The following is a 25,955-nucleotide window of genomic DNA, read 5'->3' on the forward strand; positions in this document are numbered from 1 at the left end:
CCATGGCCTTTTTCCCCTTGGTGTGGACATTAAAGGGTTAAAGACAATTACTTTATTGACTTTGTATTCAAATACATTTTTGTGTGTGCATTTTTGGCATATTTTGTTATGAAAGTGATAAATATAAACACATAATTTACATAAAATAACAACATCTCCTAATTTTAATCATTGATGCAGAGCAAAAACAAGGTCTTACTACTGGATTTCTGCATTTAAAGGGTAACTTCAGTGATTTAGCATTAGGCTTTGTATCAGTAGAAACCCGGTAGTATATTCAAATTATGGTACTTTCCCCCCTCATATCCCCCTGAGACGAGAGAATTAGGCATTTTATTTCTGGAAAAATTCCTCCGATGACACAAATATCGTCATTTTGCATCATCTGAGGATTTTTTGGCCAGAGGCTAAAGACTACAGCCACTAGATGGAGCTGTTCCACATGTTATCAACCCGCTCATAGGGGAGAGATCTCACGCACAGAATGTAAGACACAGACGCCGCACGGACATTTATAACGGAACGGTGCAGAGTAAAGTGAGTGTTTCAACTTTTCAATTAATTCCTGTGATAGTTTAGCTTCCATATGCGATCTGAAAATGTGCCAGACTGGAGCTTAATGTTACCTCAGCTCTGCTCAGCTCTTCGTGAGGAATGAGATCTGACAATGCTGCGTCTGTGCCGTGACTTTCGTTCGGCTCACTGCAAGTGCATTCTGGGAGTTGTTGTCTTTCATCCACATGACACAAAAATAAAGTTTTTGACAAAAATACAGTCTTTTCTCAGTCTAGAAGGCACCAAATTCAAAAATAATTTCACATTTCTACTGCATAAATGACCCAGTTTAAATACAAAGCTTAATGCTAAATCACTGAAGTTACCCTTTAACAAAGTATCGTTTTCCATTTTCCAAAAATATTTCTATATTTTGACAATGTCAATATTAATCATTGTAGGAAAATAAAATTATTGAATAATTATTCAATAAAATATTGGTCGCTAGTTGTGTTGTTCTCCGACAACAAGTTGTGTCAGCAGTTCATACTTTTGAATTTTGTCAGGTTTAATTGAAAATATTTGATACTTTCCCTGTTGTTTGGTTTAATTCTTTCACTGCATTTTTCAACTGGCGTATTCCTTTCTGCATGTCATTAATGAATTTTTGTGTTTGCTCCTTAAACTCCTTGTTAATTATTTGTTCATGTGTGGGTTTTGCAGGTTTGTCCTTTTTCCTCTTGTTGTCTTCGAGGATCTCTTTGAGGATATCAGGTACAGAACTAGCCTTGGCGATCATTTCTGAAATGTTTCCAGACAAATGTGCAATTTTAGATTTTATCTGGTCACCCTCTTTACTGCTGTCATGTTCCTGAAAGAGCTGCCTTTTTTCAAAGCAGAAGGCAAAATGTTCACTTAAAGCCTGGGTTTTGTGGTCTGATAGCCATGGGTCTCTCAGGATTTTCTCAGTACGCTGACAAATGTTTTCCAGCATGTCAATAATAAGGCTACTTTTATCCTGAAATCTCTTCCGTTCCTCTTCAATGTTTCGTATTAAGTTCTTCTCTTGCTGTGTTTTCTTGTATTGCCCAAAACCAGCACATAATGCAGCAACTACAGCCACAGCTGCTCCTGCTATAGCAACAATGACTGAAACATCGTCATCATTTAAAACAAATGATAATGCCGACAACACCAGCCCAATTCCTCCAGATATTTTTGCCCCTCTAAGGACAAAAATAGCAAGTCCGTAACCATTTCTAAACTCATCGAGGAGATCAGTAATCTTCTTTGAATGCTTGATGAATTCTGGGTAAATGTCCTCATTGAGTCTATTCAATTCCTCTTTAAGATGAATGACATCAGATCTAAAAGAAAAATAGAGCAGAAACATCAGGGATTTTGATATAGTATATTCTGTATGTCTCATAATACAAATTTCTTTATGCTACACATACAGTATGACTATACAGGCTTTTAATATGATTTTTTTTAAACATTGCCCCATTAACAAAATTATGTTAAACACAAATTATTCAGTATCAAGTGAAAACCCATAAAAATCATAAGCATAACAGCGTATTAAAACAATAAGAGCATCTCTCACAGCATGTTAGGCGGTTGCTCAATGCTGTCTCGCCGACGGCGGCGTCTGGGTGGAGCCATTGTTGCTGTGATTAAATAAAAAACACAAGAGTTGTGCATCATGTCAGGACCAGCTAGGACCACATTGCAAACTTAAGAGACTAGCAAGATCATCATTAAAAAGTTTTCATTGACAAATTCCCTTCCACCTGAATGCATGACACGTGTTTACGAGAGCCAGGATGCATGTGTTGTGTTGATGCGAGGGTAGACAGTCGTAAAGCTCACCTACAGTGCATCCGGAAAGTATTCACAGTGCTTCACTTTTTCCCACATTTTGTTACAGCCTTATTCCAAAATTGATTAGATTCATTATTTTCCTCAAAATTCTACAAACAATACCCCATAATGACAACCTGAAATAAGTTTGTTTGAGGCCTGTGTCATAATGGCCAGACGGCACATGACAGCCCGTCTGGAGTTTGACAAAAGGGATTGAACTCTTTGGCCTGAATGGCAAGCGTCATGTCTGGAGGAATCCAGGCACCGCTCATCACCTGGCCAAGCCCATCCCTACAGTGAAGCATGGCTTCCAGCGACCCTAAGCACACAGCCAATTTAACAAAGGAATGGCTATGGGACAACTCTGTAAATGTCCTTGAGCAGGGCCGGATTGGGACTCATTTTCAGCCCTGGAGTTTCATGCCTTAGACCGGCCCACTTTAGTTCCCGACTGACTATATTAAAATAATGTAATTAAAACCTCAGAATATAAGTCTGCAATAGGCGCACTGTTCTCTACAGCCTTGTAATTCTTTGTATTTTTGAAAATTATTTTGCAAAAACAGTAGCCTAAGTTTTGCTTCACAGTGAAGATTTATTAGAACAGTAAATAACAGGACAGTATCAGAATCTATTTTCTTTAAGAAAAAATAAATATATACAAAATAAAGATTAAAATAAAATGTATTGCACTTTCTAATGACAGTAGCATCTCTTTTTCAAGGAAATATTTTTCACAAATATGAGAACATTAGTTAAAGAATTAAACAAGTATTGCACTGTTATCTGACTTTTTGCACCTGTATTTAAATCACAATAAAAGCATATTGTAATCTTTAACATATTTGACATGGAAAGCACATTCAAATTAAATTGAATTAAATCAAAGCAAATTCAAAATGGAAAAATATGCAGGCTTAATTCATATTACTTTTATCATATTCCCTTTTAATCGTGGGCTTTGTATATTCACTATCATTTGATTAAAACATAATGGGTCACTAGTAACAATTGGGCATAGAAAGTTGTTATATTGTAACTAATGTGATCACTGCAAAAAAAAAAAAATGCTTCTCTTAGTATTTTTGTCTCGTTTCCAGTCCAAATATATTTAAAAATAAATATTACATCAAGATGCATAAACTAAACAAGCATGAAAAACACCTCAAAATTAAGTGATTTTTTGCTTAAAACAATCAATATTATCTACCAATGGTGTAAGAAAAATAATAGTTTTAGATTTAGCTTGTTTTAAGCAACAACAACAAAAAAAAAAACTTGTTTTTTAGAGTGTTTTTTCCCCCCGAAAACAAGACATACTTTCTTATGCCATTTCACTTGTCAAATAAATGTATCTTGAATTAAGAATATTTAGATATTTGAACTGGAAACAAGTAAGATACGAATTTTTTCAGTGATAATGTTTGCTTATTCACACACTATGCTACAATAGCAGCTTACCTGTGTCTTTCACAGTGAGAGCAGAAGTCTCTTCACAACTTGGTCCTGGCTCTCTTTCTGACACTAAATGAAATGTTACATTTATTTCTCACCACAAATATCCCCTTTTTACAAAGCTTTCAAATCAAGTCAAGTCAGTTTCATTAATGTATTGCTGAATCATCAGGCATCATTAATTATCTCAGGGCATTTTTCATTGATCAGGGCTCGTCATTACTATTAGTTCTTCTGAATGACAATCCTACCTGCCCATTCTGGTGTGTTGGGCTCATGACTGGAGCTTGGTAACGTTACTGGGCCTTGCTCTTCAATAGGTGCGTTTACGTGGAGCACTGTAATCGGTTTAAAAGTCCAATCCGAATAAAAATACTCCATATAAACACCTCAATCGGAATAAAAATGGCCAAACCGATTGAAATTGTAATCGGTTTGAGAGGGGTGGGATAAACCTTTTCATGAACCGATCAAACGAAAAATTCCACCATGTAAACGACCTGATCCGATTACTGAGTGCACGTCTTTCTGTGACGTGATATACAGCGCGCGCCTCCTCAACTGAAGAGGTATACACACCAGGCTAATGCTGACAAGAGAGGAAAGTTAATTTTTCTGAGGTATTAAACTTTTTATTTGGTAACATGTTATGAACATGATGTTGGAATAATGACACAGACATAGCCTGGCTACAGCATCTCATCTTGACAGCGATTGTCCTAGGCTTCAACTGCGCCTCACAGAATAATTTATTTTTCTGAGGTGATTCTTACACTTTACGACAAATAATAGCTTTTACAAAACTGTACAAGTCCTGGTGGCCGTTTCTTGTTAGTTAAGTTAGCTATAAAAAAAATCAACAACTGCTTCAAATTGGTTAAGTAACATTACCCACAGTATACTTTAATTACTTTTGTTAATATTTATACCTTTGTGATTATGGTATCTTTCCTTAATCATCTGAAATATATATGTTTAGTACTACTAGTAATGATGCTGAGCACGTCTTGAATGCTTCATTCATGTTTCACCGTATATGTTTTTATTAATAATTTGAGTGCATTTTATTGCTAATTTTGTGTTTTTCAAAATAAATGAATTGAATTCATTTTTGATTCCGTATTCATCATTCACAGCTGTTGAAATAGCCATTGTATAGGACATAAATTAGGTTAAACTACTGCATGTCCGCCCACAGAAAAATAAATAAATATAAAAATTACCAACACAGAACTATTGATCCACGATACTAACGTTACGAATCTGAGGCGGCAGACAAACTGTGTGCGCATGTCACAAAATGATTAGGGCTGGACCAGAATATTCGAATATTCGTTCGATGGGTTGATATTCGATTTTCAAATTTGTGATTCGAATATTCGCTGTTGTTTTTTTCGTGAACACCTGGCATCCCGCTCAAAACGGCTCTCATTCGCGCTTGCATATGTTTACACTATAAAATCACTATAAAATACAATACTTTTTTTAAATTTTCTTATAGCCAAGCCATTTTAATAGCCTCGTTATACTTAATAAATATATTTGCTTCTTCTTAGTGTTCAGTGCACCAGAGCGCACAACTGCACAAGCTTATGTGGCAGAAGCCATGTCTGAGCTTGCATTTTGGGTTAAACTGCGTTCGTTTGACATTGTGGAAAATAGAATAATATAATCAAAATGTATTATCCTTTTTATACGTTAGGGATGTGACGGTGAAAAAATATTCCCTCAGCGTTTCCCTCAATGCTGTGCTTGTGCGCTGAGCGGCTGAACGCATGCAGCCCTGCGCCGCGTTTACTTTCGGTTTGCCAATTCAGGGGCGGGTTGCTTGAATTGTCGGTTCATTAGCTATTATTCTATAATGAAAAACATAGCAACAAAACAGTACAATGACAAACTCCCTTAAGTAGGCGCTTTTACATCGCTTTAAAACCAAATATTCCGCGATCATCTTGTAATTTAGCTCCTCGCTCTTGTGTAGAATATTATCTGACTGCTGCTGCTGATGTGCTGAGACGGCCGTTAGTTTGGCTCGAGTGGCACGTTCAGTTTTTTAATTGTAGTTAGTCTTAGACCCTAGCCTGGCCGTGTCCTACAGCTTACCAAAACTATCGGCCCGAGTCCCGTGATTTTTTATTTTTTATTTTATCCTCCCTATTAGGCCTACACATCGTTGCAGCCATTAAAATAGTTCAGATTTGTTTTTAATGTCAAAGTAGTTATATTTTGTTTCGTTTCTTTATTAAGTTAATTTAGAAAAATGTTTAAAGCATTTTTTTGTTTGTTAAATTAAAGTTTTAGTTGTTTTAAAGTAATGACCAAGCGGACAGCAGCTGACAGTGAGTTAACCGCATGTTGGATCAATTTAGCCTCTCAAATCAACACTGGACTTGTCTTACTTGTAATAAAATCCATAGATATAAAACACTTCAAGCATCACAATGTTGGTTTAAACATTTAGCCTACTATCACCACCACCACCACCACAGTAAAAAGGCATTTTTGACATGAGGCTGATGCTGCTCGCAACGGCGCAAATGAAACAAATAAAATGAAGTGACGTGACGTGTTTTTTTTATTAATTAATTAATTTTTTATTTAATTTGTTTTTTTATTTTAGTGCCATATAGAACCTTTTTTTTTGAGTAAACATTCCTCCCTGTTCTGTCCCTCTATGTTTCAATAGTATTGCATTAATTATATAGTGCATTTCTTTATTTTCCCACTAGGGGTCAGTATCTCTTTTAGAGTTTGGGAGTTCTTCTTCTGTTTTACATTGCGTGCACGAGACGGCGCTCAGTGTTTAGGGAGCAGGCAAAAAGTTTGTCACACGCGGTGAGAATGTCCAGAGGTGTTGAAATGCCATAATCTGTGAGTAATTAGTTGTCGATATTGTTCTCATTCTTTAAGAGGTTATTTTATTCTTACTAACCAAAGTTGTTTGTGATCTAAGTCTAATTAATGCTGCTAGCTTCCATGTGAGTGTATGTGGATGCACAATATCATATATAAGCCAATGTTAGCACCTTTTTCTCACAATCCAGATCGTCAGGTTATAAATGTAAAATCAGAGGTTTTGGGTTTCATTGTAGCTTTGTACCAAGGCTTGTTGAGTTTGTTAACTAATGAGTAAGAGCTGAGCTGTTATACTTTTACGGAATAGTGAGAAGATAAATAAATTTGGAGCTTTATTCTACAGTTATCAGTAAATAAATGTTGAGATTACAGATATGTTGTACAATTTTGCATTGCCTATAAACCTGTGCTCTGAAACTGTAATTAGCTGCAGTATATTCTGTAACCACATGGTGGCAAACTGATACAACCTGAATTATTTGTAAACTAATTTTGTGATTCTTATTTTGAATTCTCGTCACTTGCAGTATAAAATTTGCATCTATGCATTTTGTTTGTTAAATAATGTATTTTAAATACAATTTGTTTGTATGTTCACAGTTTTACAAGAAAAGTCAGAAAAGAGAGAAGTCTTCAGTAAAGACACTTAAGAGGAAAATTGTGTCTTGTCGTTCCTGGAACCACCTTCTTTACTGCATGTTTAGCTCGCTGCATAGGCTGAGTAGACACACACTCAACCGAGGGCAGAAGAGTAAAAAGATTATCTACCTATCAAGCACCCAAGATGTCTCAGCCTGAAGCTACACCGCCTTTATCACAGATGGTGGCCCGGTCGGAGTGCTTCTCGCATTCTTCACGCCGTTCGTCCACCAGCCAAGCTGCAGCACAAGCCCGAGCAGAAGCAGAAGCCGCCCGCACCAGAGCACAGTACGCCAAACGCCAGATCGACATGGAGGTTGAGAAGGCTCGCATTGAGGCAACGCTTAACGCTCTGAAGAAGGAGGGTGAGGCTGAAGCGGCGCTTGCTGCAGCTCATGTCCTGGAAGCGGCAGCAGACGAGGAGCACCACCCCATCGACCTCATTGAGCAAGGCATCTCCCCAAAGACGCCTCCTTCCATCAGACGTGCTCAAGATTATGTAAATGCTCACTTCGCCAACTCCAGTCTGCAAGTGAAAGAAGAGAAGCCTGACACAGGAAAACTGGTCAGTCATAACGACTCTTGCCATCTACAACCGAGCCAAACACCAGTCGCTTCCTCTCCAGGTGAACATCTCACTGATTTTGTAGACAGGGAACGGCTGACGTCCCCTCCTACACACATGAAAATTGACTTTTCACCCCAGCATAGACCCTCAGCGACTCCACGGACTGAACTGTCTGATCTAGCAGCCTATCTAGCACGCCGTGATATGCTGACAGCGGGATTCAAGGTTTTCGACAACCGTCCTGAGTCCTACCTGTCCTGGAAGTCCATCTTCTTCAACGCCATAGGAGGCCTCAACCTCAAGCCTAGCGAAGAGCTTGACCTTCTTACCAAGTGGCTCAGCGGGGAGTCACTTCAACACGCTCTGAGGATCAGGGCGGTCCATGTCAACAACCCACAAGCAGGCCTCCAACGTTTGTGGCAACGCCTAGATAAGAGTTATGGCTCTCCCGAGGTTGTCGAAGCATCACTCTTCCAACGCTTACAGACTTTTCCAAAGGTATCCAATAAAGATACTCAACTGCTGCAAGAGCTTGCAGATCTTCTGTTAGAGTTAGAGTATGCACAAAGTGAAGGTTATCTGCCAGGCCTTAGCTTTCTTGACACCCCAAGGGGGATAAACCCGATAGTGGAAAAGCTCCCTTTCGGACTCCAGGAGTCATGGGTGAAACAAGGGACAAAATACAAAAGGGAAAACGGTGCAGTTTACCCACCTTTTTCATATTTTGTTCAGTTTGTAAATGACTATGCTGAAATGAAAACAGACCCTAGCTTTATGTTACAAAGTTCAAACATAGTAGCTCCAAGAGTTGACAAGACAGTGGTAAAACCATCCAGATACAGAGTTCCTGTTGCAGTGAATAAAACAGATATCAGTCAAGCAAACAGCACAGCTCAAACATTCGTTCTCAATCCAGACAAGCAATGTCCTATTCACCACAAGCCCCATTCACTTGCAAAATGCAGGGGATTCAGGTCAAAAACACTGGACGAAAGAAAAGGTATTCTCAAAGAACACTCTATTTGTTATAAATGTTGTTCCTCCACAAGTCACAGAGCTAAGGACTGTAGAACCATTATCCAATGCTCAGAATGTAATAGTGATGTGCACGTGTCCGCCATGCATGCTGGTCCACCTCCGTGGATACCTAAAGACTCTATCCATCTGCCTCAGAGCCACGGCGGGGAGTCCGATTCCCCGAGCTCTGTAACTACAACCAGTTGTACAGAAGTGTGTGGCCAAGGCCTCAAAGGTAAATCCTGCGCTAAGATTTGCTTAGTCAACGTTTACCCCCGCACATCCCCTGAAGAGAAAAGGAGGATGTACGCCATGTTAGATGATCAAAGCAATTCATCTTTAGCCAGGTCTGCCTTCTTTGATATGTTCAATGTAAAAGGTACCATACTTCCATACACCATGAAAACATGTGCTGGTTTATCAGAGACTGGTGGTCGCAGAGCGAGTGACTTTGTGATTGAGGATGTAAATGGAAAAGTGACCATGCTGCTGCCCATACTAACAGAATGTGATCAGATTCCAGATAACAGGGACGAGATTCCCACCTCTGAGGCGGCGGCGGCTCACCCTCATCTACAGGCAATTGCTTCGCAGATTCCTCCTCTGGACCCATCAGCAGAAATTCTTCTCCTCTTGGGCAGGGACATCATTCAAGCTCACAAGGTCCGCACTCAGGTGAATGGTCCAAACAGTGCGCCTTATGCTCAACGCCTTGATTTGGGATGGGTAGTTATAGGTGAGGTCTGCCTCTCAGGTGCCCACAAACCCACAGTGAACACTTGTAAGACAAACATTCTTAGCAACGGCCGCCCTACTTTCCTCAGCCCCTGTGAAAACAAAATATATATCAAAGACAAATACACAGAAAGCTGTCATACACTTAAGACACAAGTGGAATTGGGCAGACACATTTTCCAGCAAACAGCAGATGATGACAAAGTGGCACTTTCAGCAGAAGATGCTTTATTCTTGGACATTATGCACAAAGACTTTGCAAAAGATGATGCAAATAATTGGGTAGCTCCTCTCCCATTCCGCACCCCCAGGCAGCGTTTGCCCAACAACAGGGACCAGGCCCTCAGTCGTTTAATGTCGCTCCGCAAAACGTTGAAAAGGAAACCTGAAATGAGGGAGCATTATGTTGAATTTTTGGATAAAATCTTCAGTAAGGGCCACGCCGAATCAGCTCCGGATCTTACTCCAGACCAAGAATGCTGGTATCTCCCTAGCTTTGGAGTTTACCACCATCAAAAGCCAGGGAAAATTAGGGTAGTCTTCGATTCGAGTGCTCAATGCAGTAATGTTTCTCTCAATGATGTGCTACTAAAAGGGCCAGATCTCAATAACACTCTTGTGGGAGTTTTGATGCGTTTCAGGTCTAACCCATACGCAGTCATGGCAGACGTGGAGCAAATGTTCCACAACTTTCTAGTCAGAGAAGACCACCGCAACTACCTTCGCTTCTTGTGGTTCAAAAACCATGATCTGGATGGAGAAGTGCAGGAATTCAGGATGAGGGTACATGTATTTGGGAACTGCCCCTCCCCTTCAGTGGCTATCTATGGACTGAAGCGGTCAGCGATGGAGGGAGAAAGGGAATACGGCAGTGATGCGAGAGAGTTCATTGAGCGTCACTTCTATGTAGATGATGGACTGAAATCATTCTCTTCCGCAGATGAGGCCATTGACATTCTCTGTAGAGCTCAGAAGATGCTGGCTCAGTGTAATATACGCCTGCACAAAATCTCGTCCAACTGTCCTATCATCACAAGTGCCTTTCCAACTGAGGACCTTGCAACGGACATGCAGGGCCTTGACCTCGGGCAGACTAACCCACCCATGCAGCGCAGCTTAGGCTTGGGCTGGGATCTGTCCACAGACCTGTTCAAGTTTCAGGTAACAGTCAATGAAAAGCCCTTCACTAAACGGGGAGTGCTGTCAGTCATTAATAGTGTGTACGACCCGCTTGGCTTTGCTGTCCCAGTCATTGTAGAAGGCAGAACCATACTGAGAGACATTTCCACTGACATTTGCGAATGGGACACTGAACTGCCTAAAGACAAATTAGAACAGTGGCGACAATGGAAAGACTCCCTCAAATATCTTCAACAACTTGAAATCCCCAGAATGTACACCTCAATACCACTATCTGCAGCTCTAACTAAGGAGATCCATGTTTTTTGTGATGCCTCCACTAAGGCAGTGGGCGCTGTTGCTTACCTCAAACTCACAGATAGAGATGGTCACAGTGAAGTGGGTTTCCTTCTCGGCAAAGCACGGCTTTCCCCAAAACCAGACATCACCATACCTAGGCTTGAACTTTGCGCAGCAGTCCTGGCTGTGGAGGTGGCCGAGTTAGTCCTGGAGGAGCTAGACATCGCTGTCGAACAGGTGAACTTCTACACAGACTCCAAGGTAGTGCTCGGTTACATCTTTAACAAAAAGAGACGCTTTCATGTTTATGTGCATAACCGAGTGGAACGTATCAGGCGCTTCACACAAGCTCACCAATGGCATTACGTGCCCACTCATTTAAATCCTGCTGATCATGCCACACGAGCACTACCCGCTGAGCAGCTCTCTAACTCCACATGGATCAGTGGACCCGCTTTCCTTTCCAATTCAGGAGAAAGTCAAGCACAGGGAGAGTTGTTTGATCTTGTAGACCCAGAGACTGACAATGAACTGCGACCTGAGGTCACTACTTGTGCCATCACTCTCTCAGAGGATAGACTTAGTAGTGTCAGATTTGAAAGGTTTTCAAATTGGAATGTACTACTTAAAGCTATATCCAAACTCCAACACATTGCCCAGTCATTCAAGCCGAACATAGAGAGCTCCTGTCATGGCTGGCACAGCTTTAATGAACATTTAGCTGAAAAACAGCTCGACCTAGCCAAGAGCACTATCATTCACACTGTTCAAAGAGAAGTTTATGCAGAGGACATAAGACATCTTGAAAAAGGTCTCCCTCTAAAAAACTCAAGCACACTTAGCAAGCTAAGCCCTATGGTCGACGATAATGGGATCCTCAGAGTGGGTGGGAGACTGAAACGTGCACAGTTAACATCGGACGAAACAAATCCCATAATCATCCCTGGAAAGCACCACCTTGCCCAGCTCATTATAAAACACTTCCACGAGAAAGTATGTCATCAGGGTAGACATTTTACTGAAGGAGCAGTCAGGTCTGCAGGTTTTTGGATAATGGGAGGCAAAAGAGCTATAAGCAGAGTGATATTCAACTGCGTCACATGCCGTAAACTAAGGGGTAGACAACAGGAACAGATCATGGCTGAGCTACCAGAGGACAGGTTGTCCACGGACCCTCCGTTCACACATGTAGGCCTTGATGTGTTTGGCCCCTGGCCTGTCATGGTCAGAAAAACACGTGGGGGGCAGTCGGATGCTAAGCGATGGGCAGTCATATTTACCTGTATGAGCACACGCGCCATTCATATTGAAACAATAGAATCAATGGACACGTCATCATTCATCAATGCCCTGCGTCGTTTCTTCGCCATCAGGGGTGCAGTCAAACTTCTTAGATCCGATTGTGGGACGAATTTTGTGAGCGCATGCAAAGAACTCCAAATAGACAAACAGGGCTGTCACAATGACAAACTTCACAGCTTTCTCAAAGACTCAGGCTGCAAATGGCATTTTAACCCCCCACATGCATCGCATATGGGTGGCTCTTGGGAGCGCATGATTGGGGTCACACGCAAAATCCTCGATGCAATGCTCCTGGAACATAAAAATGCAAAACTTACTCATGAGATTTTAGTGACATTAATGGCTGAAGTCACTGCTATAGTGAATGCACGTCCGCTCACAGCAGTTTCCACAGATCCAGAAAACCCAGCCATTCTTACCCCTGCCATGCTACTTACACAAAAGGTGGCAACCCCACCAGTCCCTCCAGGTCAGTTTGAAAGCAGGGATCTTTACAAAGCACAATGGAGACGCGTACAATACCTTGCCGATGTTTTCTGGAGCCGATGGCAAAGGGAATATATCTCAGGACTTCAGAACCGCCGAAAATGGAAAACTGTAAAACCAAATCTACAAACAGGAGATGTTGTTCTGCTAAAGGAGGCACTTGAACATAGGAACAACTGGCCACTTGGACTCATAACCAAAATCTTCCCAAGCAAGGATGGACTTGTCAGGAAAATAGAGGTTAAGATTTTCCGCAAGGGTGAACTCCGATGCTACGTAAGACCTATAAGTGAGGTTGTGTTGTTGGTGTCTAAGGACAGTGCTTAGAATCGGGTACTTTGCTATGCTAGTTATGGATGACATTCTACAAATGTCAGGCGGGGAGTGTTCTGTCCCTCTATGTTTCAATAGTATTGCATTAATTATATAGTGCATTTCTTTATTTTCCCACTAGGGGTCAGTATCTCTTTTAGAGTTTGGGAGTTCTTCTTCTGTTTTACATTGCGTGCACGAGACGGCGCTCAGTGTTTAGGGAGCAGGCAAAAAGTTTGTCACACGCGGTGAGAATGTCCAGAGGTGTTGAAATGCCATAATCTGTGAGTAATTAGTTGTCGATATTGTTCTCATTCTTTAAGAGGTTATTTTATTCTTACTAACCAAAGTTGTTTGTGATCTAAGTCTAATTAATGCTGCTAGCTTCCATGTGAGTGTATGTGGATGCACAATATCATATATAAGCCAATGTTAGCACCTTTTTCTCACAATCCAGATCGTCAGGTTATAAATGTAAAATCAGAGGTTTTGGGTTTCATTGTAGCTTTGTACCAAGGCTTGTTGAGTTTGTTAACTAATGAGTAAGAGCTGAGCTGTTATACTTTTACGGAATAGTGAGAAGATAAATAAATTTGGAGCTTTATTCTACAGTTATCAGTAAATAAATGTTGAGATTACAGATATGTTGTACAATTTTGCATTGCCTATAAACCTGTGCTCTGAAACTGTAATTAGCTGCAGTATATTCTGTAACCACATGGTGGCAAACTAATACAACCTGAATTATTTGTAAACTAATTTTGTGATTCTTATTTTGAATTCTCGTCACTTGCAGTATAAAATTTGCATCTATGCATTTTGTTTGTTAAATAATGTATTTTAAATACAATTTGTTTGTATGTTCACAGTTTTACAAGAAAAGTCAGAAAAGAGAGAAGTCTTCAGTAAAGACACTTAAGAGGAAAATTGTGTCTTGTCGTTCCTGGAACCACCTTCTTTACTGCATGTTTAGCTCGCTGCATAGGCTGAGTAGACACACACTCAACCGAGGGCAGAAGACTCCCTATTACACATTGTTGCAGCCATTAAAATTTTGTTTTTAATGTCAAAGTAGTTATATTTCGTTTTGTTTCTTTATTAAGTTAATTTAGAAAAATGTTTAAAGCATTTTTTTGATTGTTAAATTAAAGTTTTCTTTTTTTTAAGTAATGACCAAGCGGACTGAGTTAGTTAACAACACATGTTTGATCCATTTATCCTCTTAAATCAACACTTAACTTGTCTTGCTTATAATACGTTTTTTTTTTTTTTTTTTTGAGGAAACGTGTTCAAAAAGAAATAAATAAAAATTAGGCAGGTTGTCTTAACTTATAGGCCTACCTCTCCGCAAAATTAATATAAATCCGATCTTCAATTCTTGCGCTATATGCACATTTAACGGAGTTCATGTCAACGAAAGCAACAGATATGAGCTGCATTATAGGCTATTCATCAGCTCATTTCAAATCAAAGACCGTAATATCAGAACGAGTGATCTAAGCACTGTAAGAGCATTTAGTCTCATTAATGAAGATGATTGTGTTTTTGAGCATCTAAGAGGTTCGGCAGTTTGCGTGTTGGCTTGCTTTACTCATTTGCGGCGATACTCTAAACACTGCGAGCCGTCTTAACAGTCGTGTTGTCATAGTCTCATGTTGTTTCCACCAGCGCTGCACACCTCATTGTTTCTTTTAATTAATGAATGTCTAAAATATAAAATGAAGGAAAAAGCCTGCGTTTGAGGTATGACGTGAAAATTGTCCCGAAGCCCGGCCCCAGGGGCAGAAATAGGGGCTCTTAGTCTGTTCTATAACTGAACAGAATTATTTTTACTAGCTACTATAATATATCAAAACTGGGACGTAACAGATCTGTGTGTTTTGTATCACTAGTTCATTGCCCGTTCGCGGAGCATAAAAGCCCTGCCCGCGTGAGGCGCGCCGCTTCTCCAGATTCCAGCCTTTATTAGAGAGAAGGATATGTTCAGCTCCTTCCCTCCGAAGCTTCGAATATTCGATGTTGATCACTACCAAAGCTTCGAAGCTCAAAAAATGGTATTCGGACCAGCCCTAAAAATGATTCAGACTGAAAGTCAGCACAAGTAAACACCAGATCGGTTTAGATAACGTCTCATGTAAACAGTCCACTGAATCTTTCAATCGGAATGATTTTAATCGGAATGACAAAAAGTGTGCATGTAAACGTGGCTACTGTTAGCAGCAAACCGGACTACAGGCGGCTGCTGCTGAAGAGCTACAAGAAAAAGTTTGATACATGAACGTGGTTTAAAGACAACATTGTTTTGCACGGTCGCTAGCAAATTGCACTGCTCCTAACTACCTTAACATTAGCTTACTTACCGGCCTCGTCGTCTTCATTTGTTTTTTTGAGGAAAAATGTGCTGCTCAGCTTAGAACATTTGGCCGCGTCAGTTTCCAAATCTTTCTTCTTTTTTATTCTGGCCTTTTCAGCGCCGCATTTGCGCTTCATTATCCATTTTTATCAGATTTTTTTTATTTTGAGCAACTTGCAAGGTGCTGTGTCGGGGGCGGGGCCAGGGAGTCAAAAGATAATCACATCATCATTAACCTGCAGGCTGCACTCTGCGAGAAAAGAGTGGGGCTGCGGTAAAATAATAAATAAAAAGAGTGGGGCTGCGGTAAAATAATAAGTAAAAAAGTTGGCCTGCTGTGAGTGCAGGCAGCTTAGGGACAGCATCCATATTTCAACCCAGTGCTATGACAACAACGGCCCTCGCGGCCAAAAAAACAGACCGGCCCACCGGGAATTTTCCCGGTGCTCCCAATTAGCCAATCCGGGCCTGTCCTTGAGTGGCCCAGTCATAGCCCCAATTCTCTGGAGAGATCTGAAAATGGCTGTGCACCGACACTCCCCATTCAACCTGATGGAGTTTGAGAGGTTCTGCAAATCCCATGGCTACAGTGAAGCGGTGGTGGCAGCATCATGCTGTGGGGGTGTTTTTCAGCGGCAGGAACTGGGAGACTAGTCAGGATTGAGGGAAAGATGAATCCTTGATGAAAACCTGCTCAAGTGCGCTCTGGACCTCAGACTGGGGCGAAAGTCCATCTTCCAACGGGACAACGGCCCTAAGCACAGCCAAGAAAACAAAGGAGTGGCTACGGGACAACTCTGTGAATGTCCTTGAGAGCCCAGACTTGAACCCGATTGAACATCTCTGGAGAGATCTGAGAATGGCTGTTCACCGACGCTCCCCATCCAACCTGATGGAGCTTGAGAAGAATGATAGAAACTGCCCAAAAATAGGTGTGCCAAGCTTGTAGCATCAAACTAAAAAAGACTAGCCATGGGGATTTTAATAATTTTCGACCCGACTCCTTACTTTCTTTTATTACCAAAGCATTGGAGAAAACTGTTCTCATTCAACTTGAGTCTTTCCTGAGCACAGCACTGAGTCGGCTTCATTACGGCTTTCTAATGATACACTGTTAGCGACTGACTCTGTGATCCTAATACTAGGGCTGGGAGGGTATGGATTTTTTCTTACTGCGGTTGAAAAGTAAGAAATTCCCGCGGTTCAGCGGTAAACCGCTTTAAACGGCTCCCGCTCGACTTTCGCGCACAGCCGCACACGCACACCCAAGCCCAGGCAATTGAACATAATAAGGAACATGTTTATTTTAAATTTATTTTTTCACGTTTAGGACAGGAACAATTAGAGATGGAATGAAATCTGAAAAAAAAGTGCTGGCAAAACGAATAAACTAGGCTATGGTTTACATCCCAGCCTTCATATTTTTTGCTGAGAGAGCAGATCAGATCACGACTGAGAGATCTGAAGATGGAACAGCATAAACAAAGACAAACAAACACATTTTTATTTATCAGTATTGATCAGTTATATATATTTATTTGTTCATGTTTATTTATTTCCCATATTTTTACTTTCAGATTACAGTCGTCGTCATCAAACAATAAACTAACGACTTTCGCGCACACACCAGCGCATATAATATAATATATTATTTAAATTTTTAGTATTTATATTTTTATATTACATATTTTTACAAATTCAGGCTATTAATTTACATTTACAATTCACACCTCGTGTGCGCTTTTGTCTCAGTGGTTAATGAAGACTATTTAATGAAGGCTCAAGGCTATTTAATTTAACAAAGTGTCCCGCCTCTCACACTACCGTGATTGTATATTATGCTACTTTTATATATAATATAATATGAATATTATTTATTTTTTATATTTTATAACATTTACATATTTATATTAATTTACATATCTCGTGTGGCGTGCACTTTTGTCTCAGTGGTTCAAGGCTATTTAACAAAGAATATTTAGGCTAATTTAACAAATAATCCCTGCTCACACTACCGTGATTGTAAGTGTGTATATATATATATATATATATATATATATATCATAATTATTATTTATGTTATTTATATTACATATTTTCACATATTTATATTAATTTATATATAGGTCTATATGCCTATCTCGTGTGCGCTTTTGTCTCAGTGGTGCTATTTAACTAAGGCTATTTAATTTAACAAAGTGTCGCTGCTCACACTTGTATATTACTTATTATTTATATTTATATTACATATTTTTACATATTTATATTAATTTATACATCTCGTGTGCGCTTTTGTCTCAGTGGTTCAAATATTTAATGAAGGCTATTTAATTTAACAAAGTGTCGCACACTACTGTGATTGTAAGCCTGCCAGACGGATATCTTTTTCGATAGCCTTTTAATGAAATTGGAATTTCAGAATCACATAGCCTTATATTTAATTGCCTAGATTATTTATTGATTATATTGAATGAAATTTCGCATGCCCAGCTTATTTGTAGTCAATCTTTCCCAAACAGAGTTGGAATAGAGTTAAAACTTACCAGTACTAAGGAGGGCTGAGGCAGGTCCAGCTCAGTTTGTTCTTTCTGAAGCCGTTGTGGGTTTTTTTGCCAGCTATGGGAGAAAGCGGACACCAGCGTTCGACACAAACCCATTGCTCGGGCAGTGCGTTCTTTTTCTGCTTTCATGACTTCTATCTCCCTACCCGCTATTGTCGGCTGAGCAACCACGTGAGAGAATTGTGTTAAGCACGTGCAATTAAAAACTGAGGTCCTGCTTATACGCCTGTATTTTATGCTTTAGTAAAATGAAATTCAAATTATAGGCTACAAGACATTACACAGGTACTCTCGCATATGGGCCTAATAGTCAATACAAATGGAATGTTATAATGGAACATTGCGCTCCCCAACTCGCGAAAGGTCGGATTTGCTCCATCTTTTGATGAAGTTTTGTTTAGAAAACCTTGAATCCATATAAGACACACGTCATTAGACACAATCCACGTCATTAGAATCAATGAATCCATGGAATTAGACACAACGTGCACACATGTGCAGGCCAATGGTTTTTTGTTTTTTGCGGTGATGGCGGTGACGATCTCAGACCCGCAGTAAGCGTCACGTGACCGCGGTATTGCAGTAATGCGGTAACCGTCCCAGCCCTACCTAATACTGTTAGACCTAACCTTGGCTTTTGATACAGTTGACCATAAAATTCTTTTGTCCTGACTAGAATGTTCTGTGGGCATTCAGGGAACTGTCCTCAGTTGGTTTAAATCATATTTAACGAATAGGAGTTTCTCTGTTAGACTGGGTAATGGGTGTTCCTCGCCTTCTCAACTGTGGATTGCCACAGGGTTCAGTCCTTTTTTCTCTGTATTTACTTTCTCTGGGCTTCATCTTCAGAAAACATGGTGTATAATTTCACTGCTATGCAGATGATACCAAAATTAATTTACCTCTTAAACGAAACAAACATGATGCTCTGAAATCTCTTGCTTGCTTAGATGAAGTGAAACTGTGTTTTTATCAAAATGTCTTATTTCTGAATGAATCTAAAACTGAGGTTATAGTCTTTGGCCCTCATGGAAAATCTGGGAGCAGAAGCATTGACCTGGACTACCTTGCTCCATTTTCTGGGATCAGAACCTCAAATAAAAAATAAAAAAAACAAACAAATAAATTCAGTGATCAGCTCTTGTTTTTTCCAGCTATGTCTCCTCTCTAAGATTAGATCTTCTCTTTCCGATAAAACCTTAGAGATTGCTATCTTTTATTCTTTTATTAATAATTATTTATTATTCGTGCACACACTGCGGCTTCTCTCTCTCTCCCGACAGAACGGTGTTTTCTATCTTGCGAGTCAGTGTTTTTGTAAGTCCTCGTCGCGTCTATCTTTTCTGAAATGTGCATACAGTCGTGAGTTTCTGCTCAACATCAGCAGAGTCACATCTTTAGAGATAAACCTCACACACGCCGAAGCTCAAGCTGCACTGACCAGTCGGCCTTCAACATCCCCGACCCCCAGTACTGCATCTGGCCCACAGCGGAGGCACCAAACGCGGCGCGAGATCAAGCAGAAGGGGGGTAAGCGTGAGGGTCTCCGGGCTAGCCAGCTTTCCCCACAATAAACTGGATTACATTCGATTACTGCTGTTGTGTCTTTGTTTGCGTTGTGTACTCAATGCGCGTCACTGACGCTTTTCATATGATAAGAACATATCTAAAAAATAGTGCTATCATCAACACTTACTCGTAACTCGTTCATCTCGACAGCTGTAATGGTACATTGCATGTGTTACAAAGTTGGTAATAATGATGAAGACGGACTCGGCGTGACTGGGACTCGTGTTTATTCAGAACTCTCAGATACAAACACAATAAACTCGCACTGACAGCGCTCTCACAACTCAGTAGTTACTATAAATAACTTTTTTAGCAATCGCTGAGCTCTGTCTCTGGTACATTAGTGATGTCCGGTTCGCGAACAATCTTTCTTTTGAACTGGTTCTTTTTAGTGAACCGAATCAGTTCACCAAATCGGACTGAATCGTTCTAAACGGTTCGCGTCTCTAGTTAGTGCTGATCCATAATTTACTAAAGTTACTTTCTGACATGAGTGACAGTCCCTCCGACTAGAAATAAACTAATAACCTGAAGTATATGCTGTAACTATAACAGTTCACTGAACTGAGACTGACAGAACCGATGTGAAGTGAACTCAGGTCCATCTGTCTCTCTGGCAGCAGCTCGTGCCTCGTAGACCTCGTCAAACCACGCCCCCTCCGCTCATTTAAAATGCAAAGATGTCAGCCAATCACAACAGTGGGCGTTTTTACTGAAGTCTCACAGCAGACAAGCCTCTTGAAACAGGGCATTCAGCCACAGGGCAAACATCAGTATGGAAAAAATGCCTTTTATTTCTAAATTATGACATTTTATGATGTAAAAATCATACTAACAATATAAGTACACCTCAGGAAACATTATAAAATAATAGAAAAATGCCATGCCATGGGACCTTTAAAGAAAATCTAGTTCCTACGTTATTTTTCTATACATTGACTCACTGGAGTCTCTAACCTGCAATATGCCCTTTAAGGTATTTATTTTTATATTTTATTATTTTATTTTATTTTATTATTTTATTATAATGTTATTTTTTACATCCATGTTGTCAATCTGTTTCGATTATGAAAAGTGAACAGCCTGAGATAGGACACATAAAATGCGCAATGCCAGGAGACATTGAGTGGGTCAGACATGATTGTGACCACTTCATTAAGTTTTGTTTTGTTGAAATTGTATCTTAATTTTAATCAATGTTTCATCAGCCAATTGGGGCATTCTGGGTTGAGCAAGCAGAGCTTAAACGGTCAGTATTATTAAACTACAGACAGATTTTGGATAGCTAGGTTGGTGCGGTAGAGGGCCCAACATCATATTCTTTCATAGGGCCCAAAATTGCTAGCAGCGCCCCTGGCTGTTTGAGAACTTGCGTCTCACAGAACGTTTTCAAATGACTTCGTAAGTTATTTAATACAGAAATATGAATTGTACCTCACCTTCAGCATTATAATTATTTTACCCGCGCCGGAAAGAGAATGAGACGGTGTCGCTGCATCTCATGGCCTAGCTCTCACGGCAGGCGTAGGGTTTTATGTGTCTTCAACATGAGATCAGTTCATGAGATCGGCCTTTTTAGAGACCGCCGATCAATCATCTCAAAGCCATTATCGGCCGATAGAGATCGGTTGCCGATCAATCGGAGCACCCCTACCTTTAAGTAATTGACCCAGCGCTGATTGGCTGGTTGAAAGTCTCTTTATAATAAGTCATATTACTTGTTTTAATAATGTTAAGAACTATGACCTTACCCGGATAGCGTGTAGAAGTTGACCTGAACTCATCAGTGGAGTGTCAGTGTGGCTCAGGTTAGACATCCGTCTTCTTTTAGCTTCTTATAACCTGTTAAAACAATTCAGAACCGAAATGTGATATCACACGGACATAAATATGCCTATACCATCAGAGAGTCAACACTGAACAGAAATCCTACATATCTAATATCTGAATAATCAAATTGACCTTTTAAAAAGGGTCCATCTATTTTATTGTGAAGCTAGCATGCAACTCCTGGATCAAAATTCCTGAGAGGATCCTTGATTTTTTTGCACACATACAGTATAACGGTGTCCTGCCACGGTAAGATTTTATCCCAGCACGGAAACTGCCAGCTGACGGTTATCATCTTCCTCTGGCCTGTAATGACGAGTTCAGACTGCACGACTGGTTGGATCACTGCTCTTTTCACACTTTCGGTACAGGGCTTTCGGTTCGGTGCACGCGTGGTACCTGCCGGTTTCCGAGTGCAATCTTTTACAGTCGGCTTGTTTTAAGTGCGGAACACACTTCAGTCCGAGTTCCCACACGAACATACTAAGTATTCAGTCCATTTTATCACAAAATTAAAAAAATCTGTGAACGCGATCGATTTTCTCTTCCTAAAGAATAAACATGAATATACATCTGAAGGTGTGTTGAGGATACATTACAACTTACTGTCACGTATAATATGTGGTGTAATCGCTCAATCAGTGTTTCAACGGCGGAAAGACCTCAATATAACTGCTGTAAACTAAACAATGTCACATCACATTTACCTCAGGCAGACATTCAGTGTCCACAGACTTTAATTCACTTGAGAAATCAACTCTTTCACTAAATATATGCACTATATTAGCCTGTATATTCATTATATTCTACTTAACCTGTAAGTGATGTCTTGATTATTTCATGTATGTTTAAATAAACCTGTCATGAAAATGACAGACAAAATGATTATATTTCAACAAATATTTTATAATTAGATTTAGAAGTTATTGCAAAAACAGCCTTATGTGAAGTTTATGTGTTTGTGTACTGTGTTATTTGAGTGTTGATTATTATACCTAAAAATAAATAGCAACTGAATTTAGGCACTATTTAGAATAGTGTGGGCTCTGTTGTTAACCTTTAATATTAATGTGCAATCTTCAATAAACTTTTGGTTATAATTTAATTCATTTAAGGACATACACTTTTTTTTCCAGTAAACCACTGTTTAATAAAAATAAATAAAAAGCAATTTTGTAAAACTGCTGTACCGAGCCGTCAGTTTTGTGTATCGTTACACCCCTGCATGACTATCCGTCCTATCATTCAGTGACTGCTGTGTTCACACTGACCGATGGATCGGCAACAGGAGGATTCACACTGCATGACTGTACAAGAGGAAGAATCACGACAGCTCTGACCCGTCAGCAAACTACGCTTCACAAGCAAACACACGCGAGAAGTGAGAAGGAAACAACGCAAGATCACACGAGCGTCAGACTAAAGTTCTCACGCGAGACTGGAATTGTTATTAAAAATATAGACTATCCAAATTGTCTGTGTGCTGATTTGCAGCAAAAAGGAGAAAAATAAATAAGATTATGGCGGAGGAAATGGTTGGGGAGACACAGGGAGCAATTATTGTGTTCTGCAGAGAGAGTTAAATAAATAGTTTGGCGATGTGCTGCTGTTGCGGCAAACGTTTGTGCTTTGTTTCTGTTTGATATAATTGTAAATATATCTGTTAAAATACTGATATTCTGGTCTATAACTCCTCCCTGAACCTCCCGCTGCCCTGTATCTCGCTCTCTCATTGGCTGTCGGTCATCGCTGATGTATTTTCAGTCAGAACTCATTTCACACAGCAGGAGTTTGAATCGCCGACAGGTCCAGATGTTTAGCATGCCAAATATCTCACGGGCGTCTGCGACTCGTCTGCGATTCTCTCTGATCGCGTCTTTGATCATTCACACTGCGTGATTGTCACTCACGTGCACGAGCACTGATTTGCCTATGATTTCAGGCATTTGTCAGCGATTTTGCAAAGTCTGTCGGCGAGTCAAAAATCGGGCCTAAAACCGGGCAGTGTGAACTCGGCATAAGAGCGAGCATCAGTGGCGAATAGCCTTGAGTCGCATTGGACATCAACTCCCTTTGATTGATTGGCTAGAGGAGCAGCTGTCAATCTAGAACTAGTGGACCAATGGGGACGCTTAAACCCGCCCTAATTTACATGAAACTCAAACTGCAACATTTGGAAAAACAAACGAAAGAGGGGAAAAACAGGAAAAAAATCAGGAGAAAAGGAGAAATAAAGTGTAAAAAATATATATATATATGAGCAGAAAACAGAGCAGAGAGTAAAAAAAAACTATGGAAAACTTTTTAAGAACACAAACATAAGATTTGTGCAATATAATGTTTACTGTGTTTTTATAGTTTTGATTTATGCTTGTTATTTTTTAAATGCGCTTTTAATGTTTTGATTTTGTTTATATTTTGATCTGTGACTACATTGTTTGCTATTCTGATCATTTTGCCATATTTTATTATTTTTTTCAGTTTGCAGTTTGTAGTATATTTTTACATTTTTGATTCACACTTATTATTTTTCGATCCGTTACCGCAGGACTTTAGGACTTTATATTGATCCCATACCATAATGTGTGCATTAGTGGGAGGAAACAAAAGCACAGTATACTCAGTACAAAACACTAGACTACACCACTGCTGCAAACTGTACATTACAGAGCACACACACACACACACACACACACACACACTCACCTTTAACACCAGATCAACCTGAAGTCCTGATCTTGTGTTGTGTCCCTAATAACCATGTGTGTATATGAACGAGCAACAGGAATAACTCAGGCCAGATTTTATTCTGCATTGAATAAAACGAAGGATCAAAACTAGCTCTGATCTGTGGCCTTCTGTCAGTGAAAGGCAGTATTTAAGCCAACAGATCTTACACACTCATGTTTAATGAATGCTCTCTGAAGCTTCACATCATTCACACGAACTTCATACATGTTTGAATGAGATTAAAGTGCATTTAAGAACAAAAATACATGATTTATTACAATAAACTAAACTCATAAAACTTCTCAGTCGGAGCTTGAGCACAACTCACCTTCAGTCGCGTTTACCGGGAACCGGAACAGAAGTCTTAAAGGAGCCACGCACCATATTCAACAATGCTGAAAAATTAACATAACTATAGAAACATATCCCGCATACAATGAATCAATATTAAAAGGGTCAATTCAATGAATTATTAAAATAATAATGTCTAGACTACAAATATAAAATAACTGATAATAACAAAGGGAGAGATTTAACACCTTAAACTGGGGAAAAGGCAGAAACAGAAGATCCTCATGTGAGACTATAAAACTAAATTACACTTAACATGCGGAACCTAAGCAATTTAGTTTTAAGACATTTACGTAAACAAAAGATAAACAAGGTGTGAATAAAGGTATTTATTATGATCAAAAAGTGTTTGTCAAATGCATGACTGTTATAAACAGCTTCTGAATGACAGAAAACTCAACTCTACAGTATATTAGTATGAATATGTTTCTGTGAGTTGAGCTGTTATTCTGTAAAAGGATATTTATTCACAGTTTTCAACACTGTGTACATTGAGGCCGTCTAGGGTTGAAATTACTGAAGCACATGCTAAATAATGATCTGCCTTTTAAAGTCCTCATGAAATCAAAATCGATCTTATTTACTTTGTTAGCCCACATTACAGGTCTTAGGGTAAACAACTAATCCGTGCAAAGTTAATACACAGAAAAAAAATTGTTTGCTGTGGTGATCTTTAATCAAAATCTGACAAGTAACTTCCGGTCTGGAATGGCGTTCCCTTTCCGATGACGAAGTGTGACAGCTTGGGTTTGAATATCCTTCACCACTCCCTCCAGCCGTTAGTCTGCTATGAGCGAGAGATGGAGAGGAGGAGCGCTGAAGTCAAACCCTGCCCTCTATTCAATATTCCCTTTCACTTGGAAATATGTCACAGCACTGAAATAAAATCAGTTGCAACTTTCGGTTCACTGGAACTTTAATATCACTGATGTCAACAACATTAAATAAATATAACTAAATGATCTTCAGTTGCTGCCATTTTGTTTCCATAGTCTTAAGTTACTCAACCACGTAAAACAGTTTTAAAAAGTTCAGTTCTGTGCTCTTTCACTTTATGATCGATGGAGGGGCGATTCTAGGATTTTTTCAAATGGGGGCACAAGAGGGGCCACAATGAATACAGACGGGGCCAATCTTATGTTGTGTGTTTTATATGTAGAACTGTAGATATCTAAATCATTTAAAGTTCAGCAAGCCTAAAAATCGGTGATAAACATTAATACCTTATTACCTTTTATTGGCATTCAGTATTTCCCATAGGATTTAGTGAAACTGTGGGTGAACCTCTGTCCCTCTAGGGGGGTTGGGGGGGCATGCTCCCCCGGAGAAAAATTTTGTGCATTTTCATTAATCTGGTGCACTTTGAGAGTTCAAAATTAAGATCTCCAACCCATATTCAGTGTGCAAATTG

The 25,955-nt window shown here is 39.8% G+C and overlaps 1 protein-coding gene across 5 annotated transcripts; it reads right to left on the reverse strand.

The window, feature by feature from the left end:
• Nucleotides 1–24,553, reverse strand: LOC307120721 (uncharacterized protein). 5 transcript variants are annotated; one of them, XM_079807869.1, is made up of 6 exons: nt 24,522–24,550; nt 24,170–24,272; nt 21,385–21,475; nt 3,823–3,885; nt 2,102–2,165; nt 1–1,862 (listed from the first exon to the last, which is right to left on the reverse strand). In XM_079807869.1, the coding sequence occupies exons 5-6, from the start codon at nt 2,158–2,160 to the stop codon at nt 1,064–1,066; spliced, it is 858 nt and encodes a 285-aa protein (XP_079663995.1). In that variant the 5' UTR covers nt 2,161–2,165; nt 3,823–3,885; nt 21,385–21,475; nt 24,170–24,272; nt 24,522–24,550; the 3' UTR covers nt 1–1,063. The 5 variants fall into 5 exon arrangements, with proteins under 5 accessions (XP_079663995.1, XP_079663993.1, XP_079663996.1 ...); XM_079807867.1 differs by lacking the exon at nt 3,823–3,885 and having other exon boundaries at nt 24,522–24,553; XM_079807870.1 differs by lacking the exon at nt 24,170–24,272.
• Nucleotides 24,554–25,955: the final 1,402 nt, after the last annotated feature.

Source organism: Gobio gobio, assembly GCF_949357685.1.
Source record: "Gobio gobio genome assembly, chromosome: 2".
NCBI lineage: Eukaryota > Metazoa > Chordata > Actinopteri > Cypriniformes > Gobionidae > Gobio > Gobio gobio.